This window comes from Podarcis filfolensis (genome assembly GCF_964270895.1).
Source record: "Podarcis filfolensis genome assembly, chromosome: 1".
NCBI classification, from domain to species: domain Eukaryota; kingdom Metazoa; phylum Chordata; class Lepidosauria; order Squamata; family Lacertidae; genus Podarcis; species Podarcis filfolensis.
The window spans coordinates 127,786,958-127,810,458 of NC_139604.1; the positions used below are offsets into that span (position 1 = coordinate 127,786,958).

At 40.4% G+C, this 23,501-nt stretch overlaps 1 protein-coding gene and 1 long non-coding RNA gene across 3 annotated transcripts in view; one reads left to right on the forward strand and one right to left on the reverse strand.

Annotated features, from left to right (window-relative positions):
* The first annotated feature begins 4,494 nt into the window (after window positions 1-4,494).
* Window positions 4,495-23,501, forward strand: part of LOC310766830 — a 102,070-nt gene continuing 83,063 nt past the window's right edge. The window contains exon 1 of the long non-coding RNA XR_014550430.1: window positions 4,495-5,050. This is a non-coding gene — a long non-coding RNA (uncharacterized lncRNA). The remainder of the gene's footprint in view (window positions 5,051-23,501) is intronic.
* PPM1A (protein phosphatase, Mg2+/Mn2+ dependent 1A) overlaps window positions 7,580-23,501 on the reverse strand; it is a 36,843-nt gene continuing 20,921 nt past the window's right edge. The window contains exons 3-6 of one of the 2 annotated variants that reach the window (XM_083618520.1): window positions 23,166-23,283; window positions 16,700-16,808; window positions 14,664-14,721; window positions 7,580-10,350 (exon numbers count right to left, since the gene is read on the reverse strand). In XM_083618520.1, the coding sequence (XP_083474646.1) occupies window positions 10,321-10,350; window positions 14,664-14,721; window positions 16,700-16,808; window positions 23,166-23,283 (315 nt within the window). In that variant the 3' untranslated portion in view covers window positions 7,580-10,320. Of the gene's footprint in view, window positions 10,423-14,663; window positions 14,722-16,699; window positions 16,809-23,165; window positions 23,284-23,501 lie in introns of both variants that reach the window. The other variant, XM_083618519.1, reaches the window with a different exon arrangement.

A 23,501-nucleotide genomic window follows, 5' to 3' on the forward strand; every position in this document is an offset into this window, starting at 1 on the left:
CGAGAGCCTCGTGGGGGTTGCACGCTTTTGATAGCAGGCAGCCTGGCTTTTCTTGACAACTCTCCGAGCAAAAGGATTTAATCCATCTCTCCCAATGTGAACTGGATCGCACTCCGCTGACATTGGATCCCATGCCCCAGGGAGAACCAAGCTGGGTGCTGTGTGGTTGTATTAGTGTGACTTTAATGGCTAAGCAGGGCAACCGGGCTTGACAAGAACTAAATAATACAAGCAGGGCGGGGGGGGGGGAGAGTAACATACCAAAGTCTATGGATTTCCTGGCATGCTAAAGTATTGAAAGCCAACAAGACCAAAAGCTGTGGGTGAGCTAGGTTTCAGCTCCTTGTTAGGATGTAAACAAGAGAAGATCTCCCCCAACCAACTCTTAGTACTGGAGGTGATTCGCAGACACCAGGAATTATCTTATCCTCCAATAACTGCAATTTGCATTTCAAATGTGAAATGTGATTTCAGTCTGAGCACTTTAGACATACGGGCATCTCCTGCTTAGTTTGGAAGTGTGAAATCTCCTAAGCTGTCCAAAATTGGCTAGGAAAACATACCTTGCATGGCATCGATCAGATGCCATCAGATCAGAGTGGCTGCAGAAACCCAGCCAGACAGGCAGGGTATTAATAATAATAATAATAATAATAATAATAATAATAATAATAATAATAATTGCTTGTTAAGTATGCCATTCCATCGCATATGCCAGATATCCAATGCCAACCACTGTACAAATACTGAATCTCCAATGGTTATTCAAGGATTCGAGAATTCAGAGGGAATTTTAAGGAGTAGATTTGGGAGCAGATTCTGGGTTGCAGCGTACAGATGAAAAAAAAAAGAGTAGTCTAAAAAGGGAGGGGGGAGAGGGAGCAGCCTGCTCAAAAGCATAGCATTGATGGAAGCAAAGTTTTCAGGGGGTGGAGGGGCTTCTGTTCTTCATCTTCCAACACCCACCAGGTGCAACGCTAAAAAACTGGACAAAAGCAAGGAGATTTCTCAGGAAAGAAGCCAAAAGCCAAATAGTGCTAGTTCAATCAAAAGGAGACTCCCGGGTGGAATCTTTGTTCCTGCTGCATCAGATCTCGTTCCACCGCAGTCATGAATAATCACCTGGATTTTCTGCCCATCTTCGGCTCCCCTTCCCACCGACCCCATTTCAAGGAGGCAATTAATAGCACCAGGTGCAACTCTTCTGCCTCATCTCCCAGGACTTCCCCATTGTACACGGCCGAGGTCCCCACCTCCAGAGTTTCTTTGCAGAAGCCACTTTCCCTTGGTGTGGCACTACGTCTCCGAGGACCCCAGCACAATGGGAAAGGAAATTGAATGTGGCCACGCTCACAAAGGAGTTACGCTCTCCTGCCTCAGGGTCCCCCTCCCCACCCAGTGGCCCGAGGGCATGATTTGCTTCATCTAGTTGTGCCACAAAGCTGGAGTTCTTTGCTTGTTTATTTAAAAGAAAGCTGCAGTGAGAGAAAAGCACAGTGTAAACTTGCAGTCGGGTTTAATTCTTGCACAGCTAGGTTCGCCAGCAATGACCACAGCGACTAACAGCTAAATTAAGAAATCAATTTCTTATGTTGAAGATGTGCCCAGCCAGCCTAGCCAAAGGTGGTCCTTTTTGGGGGGTAGGCATCTAAAACAGCACACAGCATTCCCAGTGTGGTCTCAACCATATATTTGTATAATGGCCTTACGGTATTGGCAGATTTTCCTTTCCCAATGATCCCTCGCATGGGATTCTTCTTCTTCACAGGTGCCACAGTAGATCAACATTTTCATCAAATGATCCACTATCCAGTACGTTTCCAAGCACAGTTCTAAGTGTTGGTGCTGACCGTTAAAGCCCTAAACGGCCTCGGTCCAGTATATCTGAAGGAGCGTCTCCACCCCCATCGTTCTACCCAGACACTGAAGCTGAGGGCCTTCTGGCAGTTCCCTCCCTGCAGGAAGTGAGGTTACAGGGAACCAGACAGAGGGCCTTCTCAGTGGTGGCTCCTGCCCTGTGGAACACCCTCCCATCAGATGTCAAAGAGATAAACAACTACATAACTTTTAGAAGACATCTGAAGGCAGCGCTGTATTGGGAAGTTTTTAATGTTCAACGTTTTATAGTGTTGTTAATGTTTTGTTGGGAGCCATGAGATGGGAGGATGGAAGAGGCTGTCATTATGTCTCAAGCGCTACAGGACTGCAGTGACAGCCTCCTTTGGCAAACTGACCCTTGCCACCCACTCCTCAATTATAAAAATGACATGTAGCTGCCATCATCTAACCACAAGACTCTTACTGAAAGAATCCCAGTATCTAGGGAAGAAGCAACATTTTAGTATTGCGTATGTCTGAGTTGGCACAGGTTGGTCAAGTGTGAATGAAACAAAGGAACGGATTCTGAATGAAAAATGAAATTTATTTCAGGAAAGCGCAGCTTACTTGGAACTAAAATTTAAAAGACCACTTTTAAAAACTGTAACAGAGAGGCATAAAAATAGAATTCTAAAACATTCCTTAGGCCAGTTTTCACCAAACTGGGACCATCCAGATGTTTTTGACTACAACTCCATCCATCCTAGGCGGTTGTGTTATATTCCTAAACCTCAGGAGGACACCAGGTTTGCAAAGGCTGCTACAGGCATTTTTCCTTCCCGTGTCCATACTTAAATCCTAGTACCTTCACAAAATTCCCAGCATGTTCCCATCTTATTTTATATTCCCCTCCCATCTTTGAAGTGACCGCACTGGAGATGGGGAATATGGGCTCAGAGATCACACACCCTTCGATACATACCATATTTTTTGCTCTATAAGACTCACTTTTTCCCTCCTAAAAAGTAAGTGGAAATGTGTGTGCGTCTTATGAAGCGAATGCAGGTTGCGCAGCTATCCCAGAAGCCAGAACAGCAAGAGGGATTGCTGCTTTCACTGTGCAGCCATCCCTCTTGCTGTTCTGGCTTCTGAGATTCAGAATATATTTTTTCTTGTTTTCCTCCTCCAAAAACTAGGTGCATCTTGTGGTCTGGTGTGTCTTATAGAGCGAAAAATATGGTAATCTCTAAGCCCAGACCCTTCCCCTAATGGTTGTTTAACAGATGAAAGAAAGGCTGAGTCTCCTCTTTGCCCCCGAGGACTCGGGGGGAAAACTTTTCCCAAGACCTAGTCCCTCCACTCTATTCCAGAATCAATACACTGGAGAGGAAAATGTAGCCACCTGGGTTATCCAACGCATAAGATACCTTATGAAACTTACCAGTGTCCCTACAAAGATGGTTATGGGTTCTAAACAGCACTTTGTGCTCATGGCTTTGCTTGAAAGTGGTGGATTTAAGTGGGGAAAATGACCGTTAAATGCAAAGCATAAAAAGTGCACCAAGAAGGGAGAAGTTGCAGCCAGATGTTTACCCGGCACACTTGCAAGTTTTTCATAACATAAAATAACCTGGAGGTCATCTTTTTTTCAAATTAGAGCAAAGGCACATACAGGTAGGGGGAAAACCTAAATAATGTAACCTGCAGATGCAAAGCAATTTGCGGTCTACAGAGCTTTGTGAGAAAAAGAAGTTAATATACTAGAACTGTAAATAGAAAAGGTACAGTGCTGCAAGTGTGTAGCCACAGTAAGGTAAAGGTAAAGGGACCCCTGACCATTAGGTCCAGTCATAGCCGACTCTGGGGTTGTGGCGCTCATATCGCTTTATTGGCCAAGGGAGCCGGCGTGCAGCTTCTGGGTCATGTGGCCAGCATGACTAAGCCGCTTCTGGCGAACCAGAGCAGCACACGGAAACACCGTTTACCTTCCCGCCAGAGCGGTACCTATTTATCTACTTGCACTTTGACATGCTTTCGAACTGCTAGGTTGGCAGGAGCAGGGACCGAGCAACGGGAGCTCACCCCGTCACGGGGATTCAAACCGCCGACCTTCTGATCGGCAAGTCCTAGGCTCTGTGGTTTAACCCACAGCACCACCCGCGTCCCTGTAGCCACAGTACAGGTGTGGAAAACCTGTGCTGAACTACAACTCCCATTGTCTCTGCCCAGTGACCATGTTTGCTGGGGCTGATGGGAAGTGAAGTTCAGAAACAACCAAAGTTTTCCCACACCTGCCATAGTGTGCTTGGACTTGATGCTTAAGACAAATCGTGCTCCTCTGGGATGCTGCTCACATGCAAAGCAGGAACAAGTTTGCTAAGCTCTCTTGTCTCCACCTCTACGAGTCTTTCAGGTGCCACAAGACCTAAGAAGACACAAAACTAAAACAAAACCACCAGACAAGAGTATAACAAAGTTGGCTTTGGATCGCTGAAATTAAACTGGGCTTTGATGAAACTGCATGCTTTCTGACAAGTCGGAAACTGGCGTAAGGGATATGGCTACCAGGAAACAAAACTAACCAGAACACAAGAAAGAATACGGTTGTGAGATGGAGATTACATGTTAATAGCAATGATTAACCAACATTAAGGGGGGAAGTATACAGATCACAACTTGCATGTTTTGGACTACAACTACCATCAGCAACAGGCAGCATGGTTGTAGTCCAACAAAACATCTGGAGAGCATCAGGTCGGCAAAGGATGGATTAGGGAAAGGTGGAAGCGCTAAATTGTCTGCCTCTTCCCCTCTTTCTGGAAAGCGGCAGCAGATTATGACTCACGGAGCAGAATGATGCATTTTTCTCTGCGTACCTTTTTAAAAAGTATGTTTCTGTGAATGCTGAAAATCCAGGCAAGTGGTCTATAATATCCCTAGCGTGAAACGAGGCCTTGGTCCACTAGAACAGGGGTCAGCAAACTTTTTAAGCAGGGGGCCGGTCCACTGTCCGTCAGACCTTGTGGGGGCCGGACTATATTTTTTTGGGGGGGGGAAAGAGAGAACGAATTCCTATGCCCCACAAATAACCCAGAGATGCATTTTAAATAAAAGGACACATTCTACTCATGTAAAAACACGCTGATTCCCAGACCATCTGCGGGCTGGAATTAGGTGGTGATTGGGCCGGATCCGGCCCCTGGGCCTTAGTTTGCCTACCCATGCACTAGAAGTCTTCCTCAACCTTGGGTGCTCGGATGTTGTTGGACTACAACTCCCATCACCCCCAGATGGCAGGAACCAGTGGTCAGGGATGATGGGAGTTGTAGTCCAACATCATCTGGGGACCCAAGGTTGAGAAAGGCTGCACTAGAAGGAAGCACTACAGCCAGCTCTATAGCACACCACAGACATGCCTGGAAGCAGCTACAGCCATTTGGGCCAATGCCCTGTGGAATTAGAAAAAAACAAACTACTGTTTGTGGGCAGTTTTGCAGAAACGCTGATATTTGCTGATTTGCCGTTCCTGTTTTAAAGGCTTGGCGGAGAAAAAGAGTAGAGTGCATTCTGCTAGGGCATTTTAAATGGCCATCTCAGCAACATTATTTGACAGCTTCCTTAAGAGTGCATCTTGCAGGACAAATTGTTTTCCCTACCTATACCCTCTAACACCAGCCATTTCACATCATTTAGCCTTCCTCCACAGAGTGCACCATCTCAGGCCACCACTGTGGGAGAAATCATGGGGCTGTTTGATCTTAATCCACCAGATGTCTCTTTTTAAATATCTCCCTGCCCAGGGCAGTCTGCAAGCCAGTCTCTTGGCAGGCTTAGAATGCAGCACAACTGCTTCTCCCAAGGGAAGACTGGACGAAGGGCTACCAAAAAATAATTCCCTGCAGAGATATAAAAGGGGCTTCTAATGTTTTAATGTTGTATTTTAATCTTTTTTAAATTGTATTTTAATCAACTTGTTTTTATTATTGGTTGTTAGCCGCCCTGAGCCCGGTCTTGGCTGAGGAGGGCGGGGTATAAATAAAAAAATTTATTATTATTATTCAAAAAGGATTCACCTATTGCAGTAACTTCTCTCCTGCTTGATCAGTTATTACTCCAAACAATAGCCTGAGATGCGGGTTTTTTATTTTCCCCTATGTGAGGATGATGTCTTTTAAACTGAATACAAATCCACCACTGCAAATATCAAAATGCATGAAAAGACGGGGACAAGGGAGAATAAAACAGGCCACACCTTGCAGTATATAGATCCTTGGGATGCCTCAGCAAACAAAATGCTGTGGCTGAAAAGCTGATTTGGAGAGGCATGCCAATCAGCAATCTCTGTGATGCAGGATCCTTCCTTTAGATCAGGTACTGAAGGTTAGCTTTCGAAAACGGTCATGATGCATAAATTTGTACTTGCATCAGCTTATTCCATGCACCACAGAATCTCAGGTCTAACATGGACCAACAGAAATCGTAACAGCAGCCCAGTGCTGCTGTTTGGACTGAGTGTGAAATCTCAGACGAGGCAGATTGGAGTTCAAGCTCCATTCTGCCATGAAGTTTGATGGGTAACTCTGGATAACTGTCATCTGTCCAAAGCTGTTCAAGAAAGAGTAAGATACAAATATTAGAATTGTGCAACGTAAGCTATGTTGCTTGGGACGCGGGTGGCGCTGTGGGTAAAACCTCAGCGCCTAGGGCTTGCCGATCGCATGGTCGGCGGTTCGAATCCCCGCAGCGGGGTGAGCTCCCGTCTTTTGGTCCCAGCTCCTGCCCACCTAGCAGTTCGAAAGCACCCCTAAGTGCAAGTAGATAAATAGGTACCGCTTTATAGCGGGAAGGTAAACGGCGTTTCCATGTGCTGCGCTGGTGCCGGCTCACCAGAGCAGCTTCGTCACGCTGGCCACGTGACCCGGAAGTGTCTCCGGACAGCGCTGGCCCCCAGCCTCTTAAGTGAGGTGGGCGCACAACCCTAGAGTCGGACACGACTGGCCCGCACAGGCAGGGGTAACTTTAAGCTATGTTGCTACCCTGTACTTTGAATTCTATGAAGGAAGCACAGAACACGCTGATGACACATGGATGAAATTTTCTCCAATTCGGATTTCCAGATTGATTAAAATGACAAAAAGGAAAAGCAGGCTACTGCTCTGAGCCAGTTGCATTTCTGTATTAAGCAGATATAACACTGAGTTATACCCTGGTTTTTACAGAGGGTTCTAACTCCTGAGGTTAGAAATATCTAATTCTTCTACGTTTAAGTGCCTGGCTGCATGGAGCCTCCTCGCATGATGAAACTACGAATTTCAGGCACTGAACTATTTCAGTAGCTGAAACTCATTGTATACTTTTTTTTTTAACTGCTTAGGTGCACGTTTGAACAAACATTAACCACAGGGGGGAAATGATACCTGTAGAAATGAATGAAAGCTTGTGCTTCCAGCCCAATTTTGTTTAATGGTGGAATTGTGTAAAAAGCTACAATATAATAGGAGCTTGATATAGGCCAATGATATAGGTCAGAACCCACGTTCTGTAAACCACAAGATGTGGAACCAACTCTAACACATACTGAATTCAACAATGTGGACTACTGTATGTGTAACTTGGGATTATTAATGTTCAGAACTCACTGATAGATCTAAACTGCAATGGTCAGAAATTTAATGCTGTCCAAAGTTAAGAAAAATATACAGAGCAGTATGGATGTGAAGCAAAAAGCAAAGGAACAAAATATTAACACCTTACAGGTAAATTTGGGACCATCATATTACTTTATTTCGTCAGCAGAGGCATCCACTCCTCCCCTCCAAGTTAGGGAAATAAATAGCACACAATTCTTCAAAACTTTGCTGCATTGCCCCTGAGGTGTTCTAAATTTTTTTTTAGCATTTTTTAAAAGTTGCAAAAATGAAAAGTGCCTTTTTTTTGCAGACTAATGAACAAGAGTGAGCAAGCGCCTTTGCTAGAATATGTGGTGCATTGATTATATGGATTTAATCTCATTTTGGTATACATAGAATAGCAGTGTATTTAGCAGGCATAACTAACACAGTGCTTTGACCTCTTCAAAGTGCCAAATGTAAGGGAGGGGGGCTCTACAACTGCTGTGCCTCTTTTTTTTTTAACCCTGCCTCCCCGCCCCCTTCAACCCCTTTCTTAGCACTAGTAGAAACAGCAGAATAATTGTGTTTTTGTATGTTTAAAGGGTGCACCTGCGGTATGTTTTCAACATACGCTATGTCATTATGACATTTAAATTATTGTTTTAACATATGGCTTTCCACTTGTGATTTATAAAATATTTTAAACTTTTAAGTTTCCACAGCATAGCCTGAAGTTCTGAAAAAAAAAAAAATTTAAAGAACTGCACTTCAGTTTGCACAAAAAAAGGAGCAGTTATCTTACCAATCCTGGAACCACTTTAACATTCTTTACTAGCTGACCTTGTTGTATTTTAAATACAGGTCTCTGAAATAGGTTCTCGTCATCCTATACGTTTGACATCTTTATAGTCTGAACTCAACAAAACTGTACATTTTAACCATTTATTTGTATGTAGGGGGAAGGATTGGTTCTTTAACCCAAAATCGCTATAAATTTATAAATACAAATAGTGCTTAAGGTTTTTCTTCATGCTTTAACAGGGTACAAACTGAATACAATGATGTCAAGGTTAAGCACCTCACACAAACAAGAGGAATAAAATAAAAGTGTTTGCTGGTATAATGCTATCCTTAGTTGAGACATTATTAAGTTACTTTTTCACTGTTCAACACTGTTCAACACTCCCTAACTCTGCAACAGTTTTAAGGCTATATATACACACAAATGTATATTTCCAAGTTAGGGGGGGAAAGACAGATATAGAAAAACGCATTGTACATTGCTTCCTATAAAAAGGTATATTTTACACCTTTTTAAAAAAATTTCTAGCTACATTGCTACAACCTATTTATATATTTTGTTGATTTTCCTTTGGAGGGGGAATCTGTTGACTGAAAGATTAAAGAAAGCTACATATTGATCATACAATATTCTCAACATAAAAAGGGACAAAATACAAGGTGCACGAAACAGTAGTTCTGCAAACACGACTGATTTGAAAAGTTATCTTTGAATGTTCAATAGGAGAAAAGTCAAATTAGTTTTATTACTTTTATGATTTTTTTAAGAATTAAAATTTAATCTCAACAGTTAAATATTCTGAACATGCTGTATTTCAAATCTCACATACTGTTAAAACACTAGTTTTTGTTCTAAGTCAATGGGGCCATATAAAACATACCATAAAAAGTAAGATTGTCAGACTCTGACAAATGAGTTTTCATTAACAAGAGGCAAGTATAACTTCACATGATTCTCTCAAAGCAAAAATCTTGAAAGAAACTGATGGGGGGAAAAATTTTCATTTCTGAAACCATATTACGCCTGCTAACTGGGGGGAAATATCCACCTGTGCCTTGGGCAACAGTCAAGTTTTTCCCATTTCATAAATGGGCAATTAGTTAATAAAAAATATTTATCCACATGACATCTCATTTACAAGCATTTCAAAAGACAAGGGAGAAAGTAGTTACACATATATTGTTAAATTTTGTTGTTTGTTAAATCAATCTTTATTGATATAATGGAATTCAAAGTATTTTACTTGGAACAGCAGCCAACCCAGCCAATCAGGATGATAAGAATTCTGCAGGCTTATACTAAATAAAGACATAGCCTCTTACATAACTGAAAATTAACTGAAGGTAAAGATTTTTTTAAAGGTGCAAATAATCAAGGCATTTTAACCCCCATGATCTATATTTCACTGCCATGTTGCAAGGCTGGCAAACATGTCCCATTTGTTCACTGAACTTCCCATATATTTCAATAGGATTTTTAGATCCCGCAGGAATTATTATTTTTTTAAATCGAACAACTAAAAGTTTGATGGAGAATGAACTGTTTTATCAGTTATTCTCCATACTAGAATTGCAATGATCTGCCTTTATATAAAATAGCCTTTACACAATTTCTATGTACCTCCTGAGCGCTTAGCTGGCGAGGTTGCTGCTCCCAGCAATCCAGAACCACAAATGTGAATGGAAAAGGGCTAGATTACTGTTGTTCAAAGCAACAAACCAAGCATTCAATCTAACCTTAATTGATGTAAAGCAGTTCATCATTAAATAAGCATTTTGTACAACCACAATTGCACTTTACAAAACAAAAATCATACAACATAAAATTGCTTAGAGTCCAATTTACAACATATTGGTTTCAATATCACTTTTACAGAAGTCTGTTTTGCAATAGAAAACAAAAAGGGGAAAAAAAGATCATCAGTTCCTGGGCTAGGTGTTGGGACTGCTGCTTCCAGGTGTATTCACTTTCGCCAACACATCTTTTCCCCTTCAAGTAAGGTGGAAGATGGATGTTAGGAAGGGTCACTGTGGGTAGGGTGCAATTTCCATCAGGATGGATGTAAACTCCACAGCTTAGATGGCAGTTTTACCACATATCATCGGTTGATGCAGAGTCCTTAAAGAAAAGAGAAGGAACCCTTTAAAGTCTGGAGCGCCCAAAATTACAGCAGTTTCTGGATAATCCAGACTGAAAAGGGTAGATACGGCAATAATTTTAGGATTCGGGTGTTCTTTACCTTCTGAAGAGCTTTACTCTGGGAACAGTAATTTATGAGTATTTAACAAGGTAAGATACCTAATACACAAAAGCTATTTAGGGTCAGCCCTTCCTTGTAAATCATTTAACATAAAAGCAGACTATTTTCAGGTGTCAAGAGTTAAATTTTCAGCTTCTGCCTTAAACTAAAAGTTATTCACACATGTTCTCCTACAGTTTTTCAGTTTTCCAATTTTAGTATATGTGCTGCCGAAGCGAGCACCAGTTTTTCAGTTTTCCTACCCCATAAGGCAAGCTAGAAAGCAGGTTGCAGTGAAATCATCCTTAGAATTTAAAATCTTGGTGCTCTAGACTCACATCATTAGACGTATCGTTTTAGATGTTATTAATATAAAACAGATATTGTCCAACTGTCATTCACCTCTTTTCCTTAGTCATGTTTAAATAATGAACAAGGCATTTCTGTGCCACATGCCAGTTCTGTGGAGATGAAGAATGGCTTGACTCACCAGATGCAAGACATCACCTGGGTACTAAAGTAAGCAGCAGCTTCAGGTGTTCAGTATCTGATGTAACTCAGCTCTTCATAATCACAGTACTGACATGCAGTACTACTGCACTCTTTATTTCTGCAGATAAAGATGGATTTTTCTACTCCTCTGGCATTTGAAAGCGTTAAGAGATTTAAGATTTCTAGAAATGTTGAAAGCAGCTGGGGGAAATGCAAATTTAAAAATAAGAGAAGAAATGCTTTTAGTAAGTTTTATGCATAACTATGCAAATTAAATTGCAGAGTTTGGTATGTTTACTGAACCCAAAGGCACCTAAACATCTTGGGTTTTGTGAAAACAGGGACTCTGGCTTTAATCTCCCCCACCCTGAAATCTTCAGCTGTGTAGGACTTCAACTGTGTTTAGCTTCCCTGCACCCTAATTTCAGCTTGTCATTGTGTTGAAACCACAGTTAATTAGCAAACTTCGGCTAATTTAACAAACCAGCTTCATAACTTGTGGTTTGAAGTTGGCTGGATGTTCAAGCTAGTTTCCTACAAATCACATGAAGAAGAGGAGGAGTTTGGATTTTATATCCCGCCTTTCACTCCCCTTCAGGAGTCTCAAAGCGGCTAACATTCTCCTTTCCCTTCCTCCCCCACAACAAACACTCTGTGAGGTGAGTGGGGCTGAGAGACTTCAAAGAAGTGTGACTAGACCAAGGTCACACCCGGTTCCCCAGATTACGAGACTACCGCTCTTAACCACTACACCACACTGGCTCTCTAGTAGTCAAGTTAAAGGCCAAAGCCTTCTTGCCTGTCCACTCAAGGTGGTGGTGTGACATGAAAACACTATCACTATAACCACCAACTTCAAAAATGATCTCTTCCAGCACATTTCCCTACTCCTTGCCTTCTCTCACCCAGCTGGGGGAGAGTTAAAAGATTTTGCTTTCCATTTGGACCAATTTGGGATTGCTAAGTCTTCTAGCATGGCAAATTGTGTTTGGCGCTAGCTATGGTGGATTTCAGACAAGCAAAGGGCAAACCAGTGTTTCTAAAACAGGCTCATTTAGATGGATCACATTGGTATGAACCACATATTTGTCTCCATATGACATAGAAAACATTACCTGGCTTAGTGAAGGCTTCTGTGGTCATCTTCCCAGCCACATGGGACAGGGAGAGGAAAGTGCATGTTCCTAAATCATGTCCCAACTAAACCAGATATGGGGAACCTTTTGGCCTACAAATGTCACTGAATTACAACTTTCATCAACCCTGGCCATTTTTGTTAGGGCTGGTAGGAGTTGCAGTTCAGTGACATCTGGAGGACCAAAGATTCACCACTCCTGCATACTGCACCCCAATGCAGTCAGCAACTAAGGAAGGGTGGCTATAAGAACAGCCTGGGGCACCCAGCTGCCACTTTCTAAAGGACTTTGAGCAAAACTTAGGTAAAATACGGCATTATTAGTATTTTGCACGCATCTACATTTGTCAAGATGTCCTGGCTGAATAATTGTAAGCAATCATTTTGAATGTTGCTGACCTAGAAAAAGGTTATAGTATCATTCCAATTATGAACAGGATTTTCTTTACGCTTCTGAATCTTGAGGTTGCTCACTTTTGATGCTTCTGTATACAGTATACTGATGTTCAAAAGAAGCCAACTGGGAAACTGGAGATTATCTTGCATAGCAGTCAAGTCATTTCAGTTTGGTTGGCATCCTCCACAACAGAAATGACATGAATATATCTATTTCACCTTTTAAGATATTTAAAAGCCTTGTGCTGCAAGGTGGAAAATTAGAAAGGCTTATACTATGCATAAAAAGCCCTCCAGTAACAGACCATCCACCAAGCATCTTCCAGTGCTTTTAAGACGAGTTCTCCAAAGAGGCAAGTCACTCAAAAGCACAACGCATGACCAGCGCAAGCAACCTAATTTCCTCCACTGACTCCATTTTGTCTACCTAGTTACATTTAGCCTGGTGCAAAATGCAGTGAGATTGCGCTCACCCGTGCAGTCTGAATTCAAGTATTTAATCTAGGACCCTCGTACCTACGGGACCGCCTCTCCTGGTATGCCCCGTGGGGGACCTTAAGGTCCATAAATAGCAACACTCTAGAGGGCCCGGGCCCTAAGGAAGTCAGATTAGCCTCAACCAGGGCCAGGGCCTTTTCAACACTGGACCCGGACTGGTGGAACGCTCTGTCTCATGAGACCAGGGCCCTGCGGATCTGATTTCTTTCCACAGGGCCTGTAAGACAGAGTTATTGCACCTGGCCTTTGGCTTGGAATCAGCCTGATCCCCTCCCCCTCTTTCCTTTTCCTTCTGTGATGGAACCCCTATTTGGGGACTTCCCTGGCTTTTTTCTGGCCTACGTAGGACCAGTCTGGATAGTTGGCCTTGGTGAAGATTTGACGTTTTCTCCCCCCAGTTTTTGATCAGGGCTTCCACTGAAATGAGGCTGCATTTTAAGTTGTGTTTTAATTCTGTTTTTAAGTTGTATCTTAATCAATTGTTTTTATACCTGATGCTAGCCGCCCTGAGCCCGGTCTTGGCCGGGGAGGGTGGGGTATAAATAAAATTTATTATCATTATCATCATCATCATCATCATCTTGGATTTGGTTTCTCTCCTGGCTGCCAGCCTCACACCATGAGCTTGTTTCTATTGCTCCGCCCTTCATTCTCCCTTTTCTGCTTTTTCTAGCCTCTGCAAAGTGCACCAGATACAGGGTGATAAGCTATCTTAGTCATACTCAGTCTCACTGAAATCAGTGGATTTAAGTAACTGAACCCATTCATTTCAGGGGTTCAATTCCTTGTACAGCTTAGTTGAGCATCACCACTGCCATGATACAAAGAAAACCCTTCTGTAGAATTATGTACAAAAGTTATGCACTGCATTAGAAATGTGCTACTTTGATGTAAAATCAATGAGGACTTTTATGAGACCATGCGTGGCCACAAAAATGAGCCAAAAATAAAAGTAGTTCTGAGTATTAGAGACTTCTCAACCTGTCCCCACTACCACGCAGAACAGGCACAAAAAGTCAACAGTGAAAGGTTAACGATTGTGTAGATGCCACCCATATGCATGAACGCAGAGCTAAAAATGTTTTCCTTTCAACTCCCCAATAAGTGGGAAGGGTAGTGTGCATGTGAGGTGTGTTATGTGCCAAGGAAATCACAAAAAAGTGCAAGCACATGTTTGAGACAGAAGATGGGGTACATGTGAAAATGAAGTGGAAGAGTTGTGAAAATTAAGTGGTGAAACAAAAATGCCAAGATTTTCAGTGTATTAGTCAGATAGCACTGCACACGGAATAATTCAGTGATGAGATGGGGGTAAGCTAATGGCTTGTCCACCAATGCTGAAGCCACAGCAAGAACAAACTGGGTAGCCCAACTTGACACAACAGGCACCAATTCCACTTCTGACAGCCAAAATACATTGCCATTCACATGCAACAAAATGTTTCTTTCTGCAAGCATTTTTACAGCTACAATTCAAATGGAAGGCAGCTGTGCACTGGGACTCCCAATGTCAGTGATAAACAGATCTCACAAATCTGGATTTCTTTGTTTTTGCTTTAATGAACATAATACATTTTAAGCACTGAAAAAGCAATCTTTCAACTAAACTTGTGAAATTGGTCAGTAAGGACAGGCTGACGGGATGACAGGCTGGACAGCACTAATACTCACAGCATCATCATTTCTATAAGGATTCAGTCTGTTATAAACTGCTTCAATCACACTCCGTCTAAAGCAAGCAAGGAAAGAAAAAAAAAGGTTTTAAAGATCAGCATTTTCCAAAGGACAATTGTCATCTGAAAACAGATTCTCAAAATATAAATACCTTTAAAAAAGGAAAGGAAACCCTTACTTATTTATATATAAAAAATGTGTGCCATCTTTCTGCCAACTGGCATTCAAGGTAGTTTACCAGAATTCCATAAGACCGTCAACACTCATAACAGAAAACACATCATTATACAGAAATAGATAAAAGCAGCAGCTCAACCATTTCAGTAGTAGCCAGTTGACTATCAGCAGACCAAACTAGGTAGGACAAGCACAGCGAAACAAAACAAACACTACAGCAAATTGAACCAAACTACTGGAACTACTTACCAAAATCCCAAATAAGGAAAGCAACATTTATTTTAAAAGAATTAATCAAGTACCAGAGAATGTCAGCAGAATGAGAGGGCCAAGGACCAAAGCATAGCACAACTAGTTATCTGCACCCAGTAGGGTTTGAATTCCCAGCAGTCCCAATACAATTATACCACTTGAAAATCCCATGCTCAAGCAACTGGGCATGTCTTGAACCAGAGTTTGAATCCCAGTAAAGATGTGGATGAAATTCCCAGTAATACCCTTCAGTATAGGAAAAACGGGGGCTTCAGTAAAGGCTCATCCAGACAGAAAATTCCCACAGATGGTTTGGAACTTTACTGCCAAACTAAGATGAACAGTAAGAACCCCTAACAGAGATGCAAGATTTAACACTCTCAATTCATCTCTGGTTCAATGGTAGTCAAAATGTCCTGTATCTCAGTGCCCAGAAGCCTAACATCTAAAATTGTCAGAATGAAGCAAGATTTGACATTATAGCCTTGATTATGTTGTAATACTAGACCTTTTTATTTAATTACATTTTAATCCACTTCTCTACCTAAAGATAAATTCAAGAAAACTAAGAATTAAAGACTCCTTGATTTTCTTCAAAATCTTAACAGGTTAGGTTCAAAGCTACCAAACTACAAAAAAACCTAAAATTGTAACAGTTCAAAATGGAACAGACAATAGCATTTAAACTTTTGAGAAGCAGTGTCTAAGCCGCAGCCTTTCTCAACCTGTGGGTCCCCAGACATTGTTGAACTACAACTCCCATCACCCCTTAGCTAACAAGGCCAGAGCTCAGGGATGATGGGAGTTGTAGTCCAACAACATCTGGGGACCCACAGGTTGAGAACCACTGGGAGAGATAGCTGCTTATTGAAAGGCAAACTTCCTTAGGCAGGCCTTCCATGGCCTCAGTACCAGTACAAAAAAGACCCCCACCATTTGTGTCCACACACACATCTGACACTGGATGGACAAAGGGCACAGTCTCATCAAATGATCTTATGGATGCGATGGCTTCATGTGAGAAGAAGCAATTCTTAAAGATACTCTGGTCCCAAACCATTTAGTCGTAAAGCAGTGTTTGAATTTACCCGGGAAGCAGACTGGCAACTGGTGCAGCCTGCATGGTATCAGAAGTTTTGATGCGTTACCATCCGAGAAAGGCAACTATGACCTTGGTGAAAATGCAATAGCATAGAAACCAGCATTATACACATCAAATAAAAACTAATTTGCTTAAGCCAGTCAAAACATATAAATATAAATACCTAAACCATTAGAATCATACACTTAGAAAGATTTAAAAGCGGTAAATATTCAAGAACTTCAGTCAAAAGATGAGGCCACTCTTAAAAATAGCCTGACCTTTCTTCAGCTGTGGTATGACACAGGTTTACTTTTAATTTTAGAATCCACCTCCCAGTCTGCCACAGGGTATCACGCACGCCTTCATTTCCATATTTAATGTAATTCCAAATTTGAAAGAAAAGGTTAGGGCTAATAGTCGTAATGCCCTTTAAAAATATTTTGGTGCCCCTCCCTTTTTAAGAGTGGCCTTATTTAAAGAATTTTAAATCAACAGCAGATTTACGCAGGTGTAAACTCACTTGCTTGCCAATTCACCCCCTGGTGGAAGGTTTGGGATGCTCTCTGTTTGTAAGGTACGCATGACGTGGACTAAGTCTGGCACTCCTTCGCCCTGCTTCTTTATGATCTCTGGGAATCAGAAGTACTTTCTTTGTAAATTCAGTCCAAATGCAATTGAAAAGATTTCAACATTTTACTTTATCTAAGACAGACTAAGATTTCAAAACCTTTGTCATATTGAGTATTGTATTTACAGTGTCTCTGGTACCATAACAAAATAAGCAGGCTGGAGAAAACAGTTCTACATTGGCATCTTTGCCGTGTATTTCCTACAATAAAACTTTTGGAAGCATACAACGTATTAATCTCATTAGATCATTATCTAAAAATATCAATGATACTCTTGTAGTACATTGTAAGGGAGCTTGCTCTCAAAGAGCACTGAGATCTTAAGTGCTTATACTGCCTAAGAAGAAAACAAATTAGTTATAAATTGATTTCACAGAAAAATGTAACCACCATTTTTAGTAAATGAAAATGATACACTCCAACAGACCAATTTAAGAGTTTTATAAACTGAAATATGAAAACATGAGTGACATGATAGGAAACATACTATCTTGAATAAAAATAGAGTTGTGAAACAAGAAAAGATGAACTGCATAGTCTCTGTAGGGAAACAATGCTCAAACTAATTTGTACAATACTTAAACCCCATTGTATGAATTGTTGAAATAATCAAGAATCTGATTTCAGCTGCAGCATCATTTACTTTCAAGAAGTATTTGAACACCGAATATTTGAACACTTCAAACTTCTCAATCCATCTTCAAATCAATTAACAGATAATCTGCATTATTCAGAGAACATCAGGTGCCAAGATTTTAAAATCTCACTAATGTAACAAATCATAGGTCAGATTTTCCAACGTGTTTTAGACCACCAACTTAGGTTGTTTGTTGATTTATAAAATAGAACTATTAAAACTGACAATATTAGGATATGAATATTTGCCTTTGAACATGTCACACCACTGGTCCATCTAACCCAGCAGCATTCTTCACTGAAAGTAGCTCTTCAAGGTCTCAAGCTCAGGTTTTTTCTACTTTGCTTCCCGATAGCATTTAACTGATGACATTAGAGGGATCAAGCTTGGAAACTTTCACTTGCAAAGATTTCATTTTGCAATCCAATAAACATCTATGATTATAATGGATGCTTTATTAGGCATACAATAGCTTTAAGTAGCAGTTTGGTATATTGGCCAGCACACTTGAGATTTCATGAGAACACCTGTAAAATGAGCTTGATGAGAAGTGCAGTTTTCTCAAAACTGCATGTAATATCAACGTAGCACCCAAAATAAAATAAGGAATGCTGTGCTACCAAATTTAACTTTTTCAGTCTATAACAGCAGGCCACATGCAGACAATATGACACAAGAACACAGCTAGTGGAATAGGAGCACAAAAACAGATTTTCAGTCACCTTTCAGTCCCTGCAAGTTTTAGCTCAATTTGTAGGCTTAATATATAGTAGCCGATAGCAAACAGTCGGGGGAAAGTCTTGACAGCTGTCAAAGTACATAGATATCAAATTTAATTCCCTATAAATGCTTCTCTCTTTTTTCCCTTTTAAAGAAAGATTAGTGAATAGTGGCCAGGATCTGAAGAGCTGCTTAGGCAAAAGCAAGGGGCTTGGGCACTAACCCACTGAAACCATCTATTCTCTTCTCCAAGGCCCACACGTCCATCACAAAAGCAGACTGCTTGGGGAGGGGGACAAGTTCCCTTGATATCACATTGATAGCTGCACAGTTCTATGGATCCTGGACAGTATTTCAAAGCAAATACTTTATGTTTTGGCTAAACATTTTGAAGGTGAAGTACTAAGGCCAGAATCTGTATTTTACCATCAACTATTTATGACAAAGGCTTCTAATACTGAAACTGAATAAAGAGCAAAGATATCAGATTTATTTTGCCAAGTTCTTTTATTGTGAATTGTGAACATCTAGTATAGTCTACATCATTCTAATGCTATGTTATGTTTTGTACAAAAATAAAGGGATTAAAATTTATCTGAACTACACAGTTCAATAACCTAAAGCTACAGTACATTTAAAATACATTCTCCACTAAAATACATTTATACTCAATAGAAATATATGTACAATCCACAAATTATTTATGGCACAAATGGGACCAATCTGTTGGCCTTCATCTTGCAGTATCTTTTTTGTGTCCATGCATATTGTAGCTTCTCATTAACTTAAAACACTTTCTCAAACTGCAGCACAAGAAGATTAATGAAAGACAGATGAATAGTGTTGACTTCAACTGCTCTTATCTAAAAGGAGGCTGTGGTTTTAAAAGTCTGAGAAACACTGTATTTCTATACTTGTGGGAACAAAGATGTACTTACTTCCGTCTTCTAAATGAGAGAAAATATCTATACTGAAACATGTGTTTTACTGAAGATATATAGTCTACACCGAGGTGATCACACTCAATTAATTCATTGAAACACAGACATTTAAACAGTTATAATAGTCGACATACACCTATTACAAAACGTATTTCAAAACAGTTTCCCCGCCCAGTCCTTAAAGTGCTGCAACTGTGCAAGCTCCACAAAAATTAACAATAGCTTGCACCGATGGAGCAGCTTAAGGATCTTAGTAATGGAAAGTTGAGGGTTTTTGTTTTGAAGAGTTGGGCTAGTCCCACAGGGTTGGATCCAGACCTGCTGTTCCATGAAATGAAGAGCTCCCTTTCATTTGGAGAAGTGAGTTGGGTCCAATGGAGGTTCCTACTCAACAAACTGGACACTCCAATGGGCAGAAATTTCCATCAATTACCCCTCCCCACCATGCGGCCCCACACACACTACTGTAGTTTTTTTTGTGGCATACCAGAAATCCAATCAGGGGTGGGGGTGGAGATCACCTCTATCTTTTTCTGCCTGCAGGAGCATACAGTGTGTGGAACTGAACTCTGTGCAACTCCAGATCCAACTCATTGTCTGTAATCCTTTAAGTATTTTTTGGAATAAAATTTTCAAATACGTAGTTTATATTGCAAGTTGCAGGTGGGATTAGTATTATTTACTACACAATTACAGCTGAAATTGTTTGACATTGATATAAAATAAATTAGAACAGACAGCAGAATTCATAACTGCCATAGTTTTTTTCCTAAACTAGTCACCAACATAGCTCCTTCGCAAAAAGAAACAAAATTGAATGGTGAAATTAAGTATTTTTCCTAGTACGTTGGGTCAAAAGTACAAGCTCTTAAGCCTGGTCGGGCTGTAAATTAAAATGTGTCCAATCTTCTCACTTGATTTACACCATTTCAGTAGCCATATAATGGTAATACTGTTTTCAGCTACCATTTTTTAAATTTCAATTTGATCTGTACAGTGCAAAATTGCTTACAGATAGGCCTGTGCACAGCTTTTCTGAGGCCTGGGGCTGAAGTCTTGTTAGAATAAAGTTATAAACTCAAACAAAAAAGCAGTCAGTCCCTGGTGGGGGGCCCTGGCCAGCTTAGCTCTTACCCAGGGTCTCTCCACCCCACCCCCCCGCCGCCTTTGCACGGGCCTGCTTACAGATCTTCATTATACAGGTCCATTTTAAAATTATAATTCAAATTTCAAAAACACTAACTTAGGGCATTTTTAGGGAGATTGCAGTAACAGATTATTAAGCACATTTTGAATTATTCAACAGTTACATAGTCAGTTCTATTTTCCTGTGAATTTATTCAACCAAGTAGTTCCGTTAGCGCAAGAACTGTGCAATAGAACTAGCCCCCGCGTCCCCTTCACAGCATGTTCACCTCAACCCTCCAAAACAGTTTGGGAGTCAGTACAGAGGGAGGAGTAGGGGGAAGTTCTTTTGTGCAATCGGAAAATCTTACATACACGGAACTACTTTGTTGGATGTTGCACATAACCAGAAGATACTGGGTTGTAATCCAAAACTGTATGAGAGGAAGGAAACTTGTGCCACGGATCATTCCCTCCCGCCCAAGAGCCTCACTTGAGGGCTGGAGGACCTGTCAAATTTTGCAGGCTTTGTCGTGTCCAGGGCAGCAGTATTTGAGGAAGGGGGGAATTGCCTGAAAGCTGATTCCTTTCACTGCAGCTCCAGATACAGTCTACCAAAGAGGCTTTCTGGGGAAAGAGGGTACAAGGGGCTGCAGGGGGGGAAGAGGTAAAGAGAAAGATACAACAATAGAGCTGGCAGGAGACTCAAAGTTAGTTTATTCAACACTGATACCGGAAACCCATTACCAGAGAACAATGGGACATGTTGCCTTCCACTCCCAGCACACTGAATAGAAACAGGCATGCCTGAAACTTCGACAGCTTCCAGTTCAGAACCGGTCCCAAGAATGCCTAAACTGATCTTTAACACACCTCAGTTTTTAAAAGTAGGACAGGGAAATAATGCAAGAAAATGTAAATGACAACACTGTATTAACTGGCAGCTCCCTTTAAGACTGATCTTGTGGCAAATCCCCAAACTGCTTTTTGAACTCAGGAAAATTCAAAGAGCAATTCAAGAGTTCCGAAGGGGACTAAACAGAAAATCTTCAAAATGCTGAGGTATATTCACACTGCCCTTTGGATCACAGCTATGGCATCTATTCACAAATTAAAGTCTAGCTAATTCCACTTACACAAAGAAAGAACTGTAAGGTCAGGTTTCATTTATGAACATGGATTTTGTTACACACACATACTCATCAGTGAAATGGTTTCAGTCATATGGGATGATATCAAAATAAGCTTATGCATACAAAGTGCTTCCACACTTATAGATGAGGACAGATGATTTTCCTTTCTTGCTGTAGCTCCTCCTATCTATCAAATACTGCTTGGATGCCCAAACCTTCCTAAGCAACTTTTCAGGAGGGGCAAAGAGCTGCAGTAGAACAAGCTTTTTTTTTGCAAAATTCTGGTGCAGTTTTGCCACACTTTGCTTTGGTTCCCAAGGATGAAAAAGTGTGGACAAACAAGAAAACACAACTATTATTTTCTGATGCCTCTTCTCATTTAATCTATTAAATATTGATGGACATCTTACTAGGTCATTACAAACCTAACATTCCTTGCCCCAAGTTACCTTCTGAATACTACATATGCCACAATTTGTAACATTTATGGAAAGTGACTCCAAAGCATGAATATCAGCGGCCACTAACTGCAATTCTCCCAGTGTAAAGAGAATGTGCTATAATAGGAGCAAAATAAGAATTACATCACTACCACTACTGAGCATTTGAATAAAACTTTCAAGAGTTCAAAGTGCTTCACATTCATAATCTTGCTGTATTTCTTACAACCACCCCATAATATCGTTCAATATTATGATCCCTCTAGTTAAAATGGAAGGGAAAGGGGGTCAAGAGTAGTAAGTTCATGGCCAAAATGAGATTGAATCAGAGACTTCCTAATATGTAGCTCAGTCTCTTAGGTACTACATGACACCAACTCTCAGTAAACAAGCCATTGAATCAATTCAAGATGACAAAATATTAAATAAACAACATTTATGTTCAGGACAGTTAAGCGTCTACAGAATAAAAAAATAAAGTGCAAGAGATTTTTTAAAACTCATTCATTAATATGGCAGGCGTAAAAATATTTCATGTTAGTGCATGGGACTTATGACTTCAGAGCCTTTAAGGTGTAATCACCTTATGTTTAGGTCCATTACACTATATTATTATTATTATTATTATTATTATTATTATTATTATTACCACCATAATCAAATTTATTGGTCACTTTTTGCCACAGGCACTCAGCAAATTCAGTTTTTTAAAATCTAATTTTTACTTAACTCAACATTCACAATAAAATGGTTTCTTTATTTTGGAAATAAACATATATTACAACTTATAGTTTCAATACATACTTACTAAGTCCTGTTGAACATACTGGAACATCTAAGGAAACATGCACAGGATTGCACTGCACATGTTCAAAGGCACTATAATACAGTGTGAAACACCTTTCAAACTCATGCTTTAAACCAGAACCAGTTTTGAACCATTTGGCACAAAATTATATGAAATGCAAAATACCAGATTAAATTATCTATGACAGTACTGATTTCAAATTTACTATTACACAACCATAACAGATATTAATAAACTATTAATTTAAATTTGATCATATTATGATGGCTGTCTTCTCAGCAACCAGGATCAAAAATTGCTTACAGTCTAGAATTATTGCTGGCAAAATAAATGTTATACTCAAATCTTTCTGCAGTGTAAGAAGAATGGTCAAGGACACCTATTTTGACAGGACGTACTACACATATCCAAAAAGGCAAGAAAAGTACCTTTTTGTGAGGTGTAATGCTGAATGGCACTTAAGAATTTAAGAAAACGCTTATAGATGCTTAGGACTTAGCTGTTGGGCATTTGTTTAGAAATAAAATTACTTATTTTTTTTTAAAAGAGCCACCTTCTACTCTGCTTTCCAGGAACTTGTCCAGCTCTGCTTCTCTCTTCACTGCCTCTGGTAATACCTTTGGTGCATTTGGGAAACAGATCAATATCACACTCATGTTGTCTCGGCTTCCCTGGAGTGGGAGGGGTAGAGAAAAAGAAAAGAGTTTGATGAAGTTCTATTTTCCAGCATAATATTCACACAAGCCTGACAACTTTCTTTACATTAATACAAGAAAATGCTAATGATCATAACTGAATGTAAGCAAGTATCCATTTGCTTCTATAACTCTTGTTCAACAGAGTCACTTTGTTCAAAGCTTACATGAGTTATGCTGGCTCCCCTTTTGGC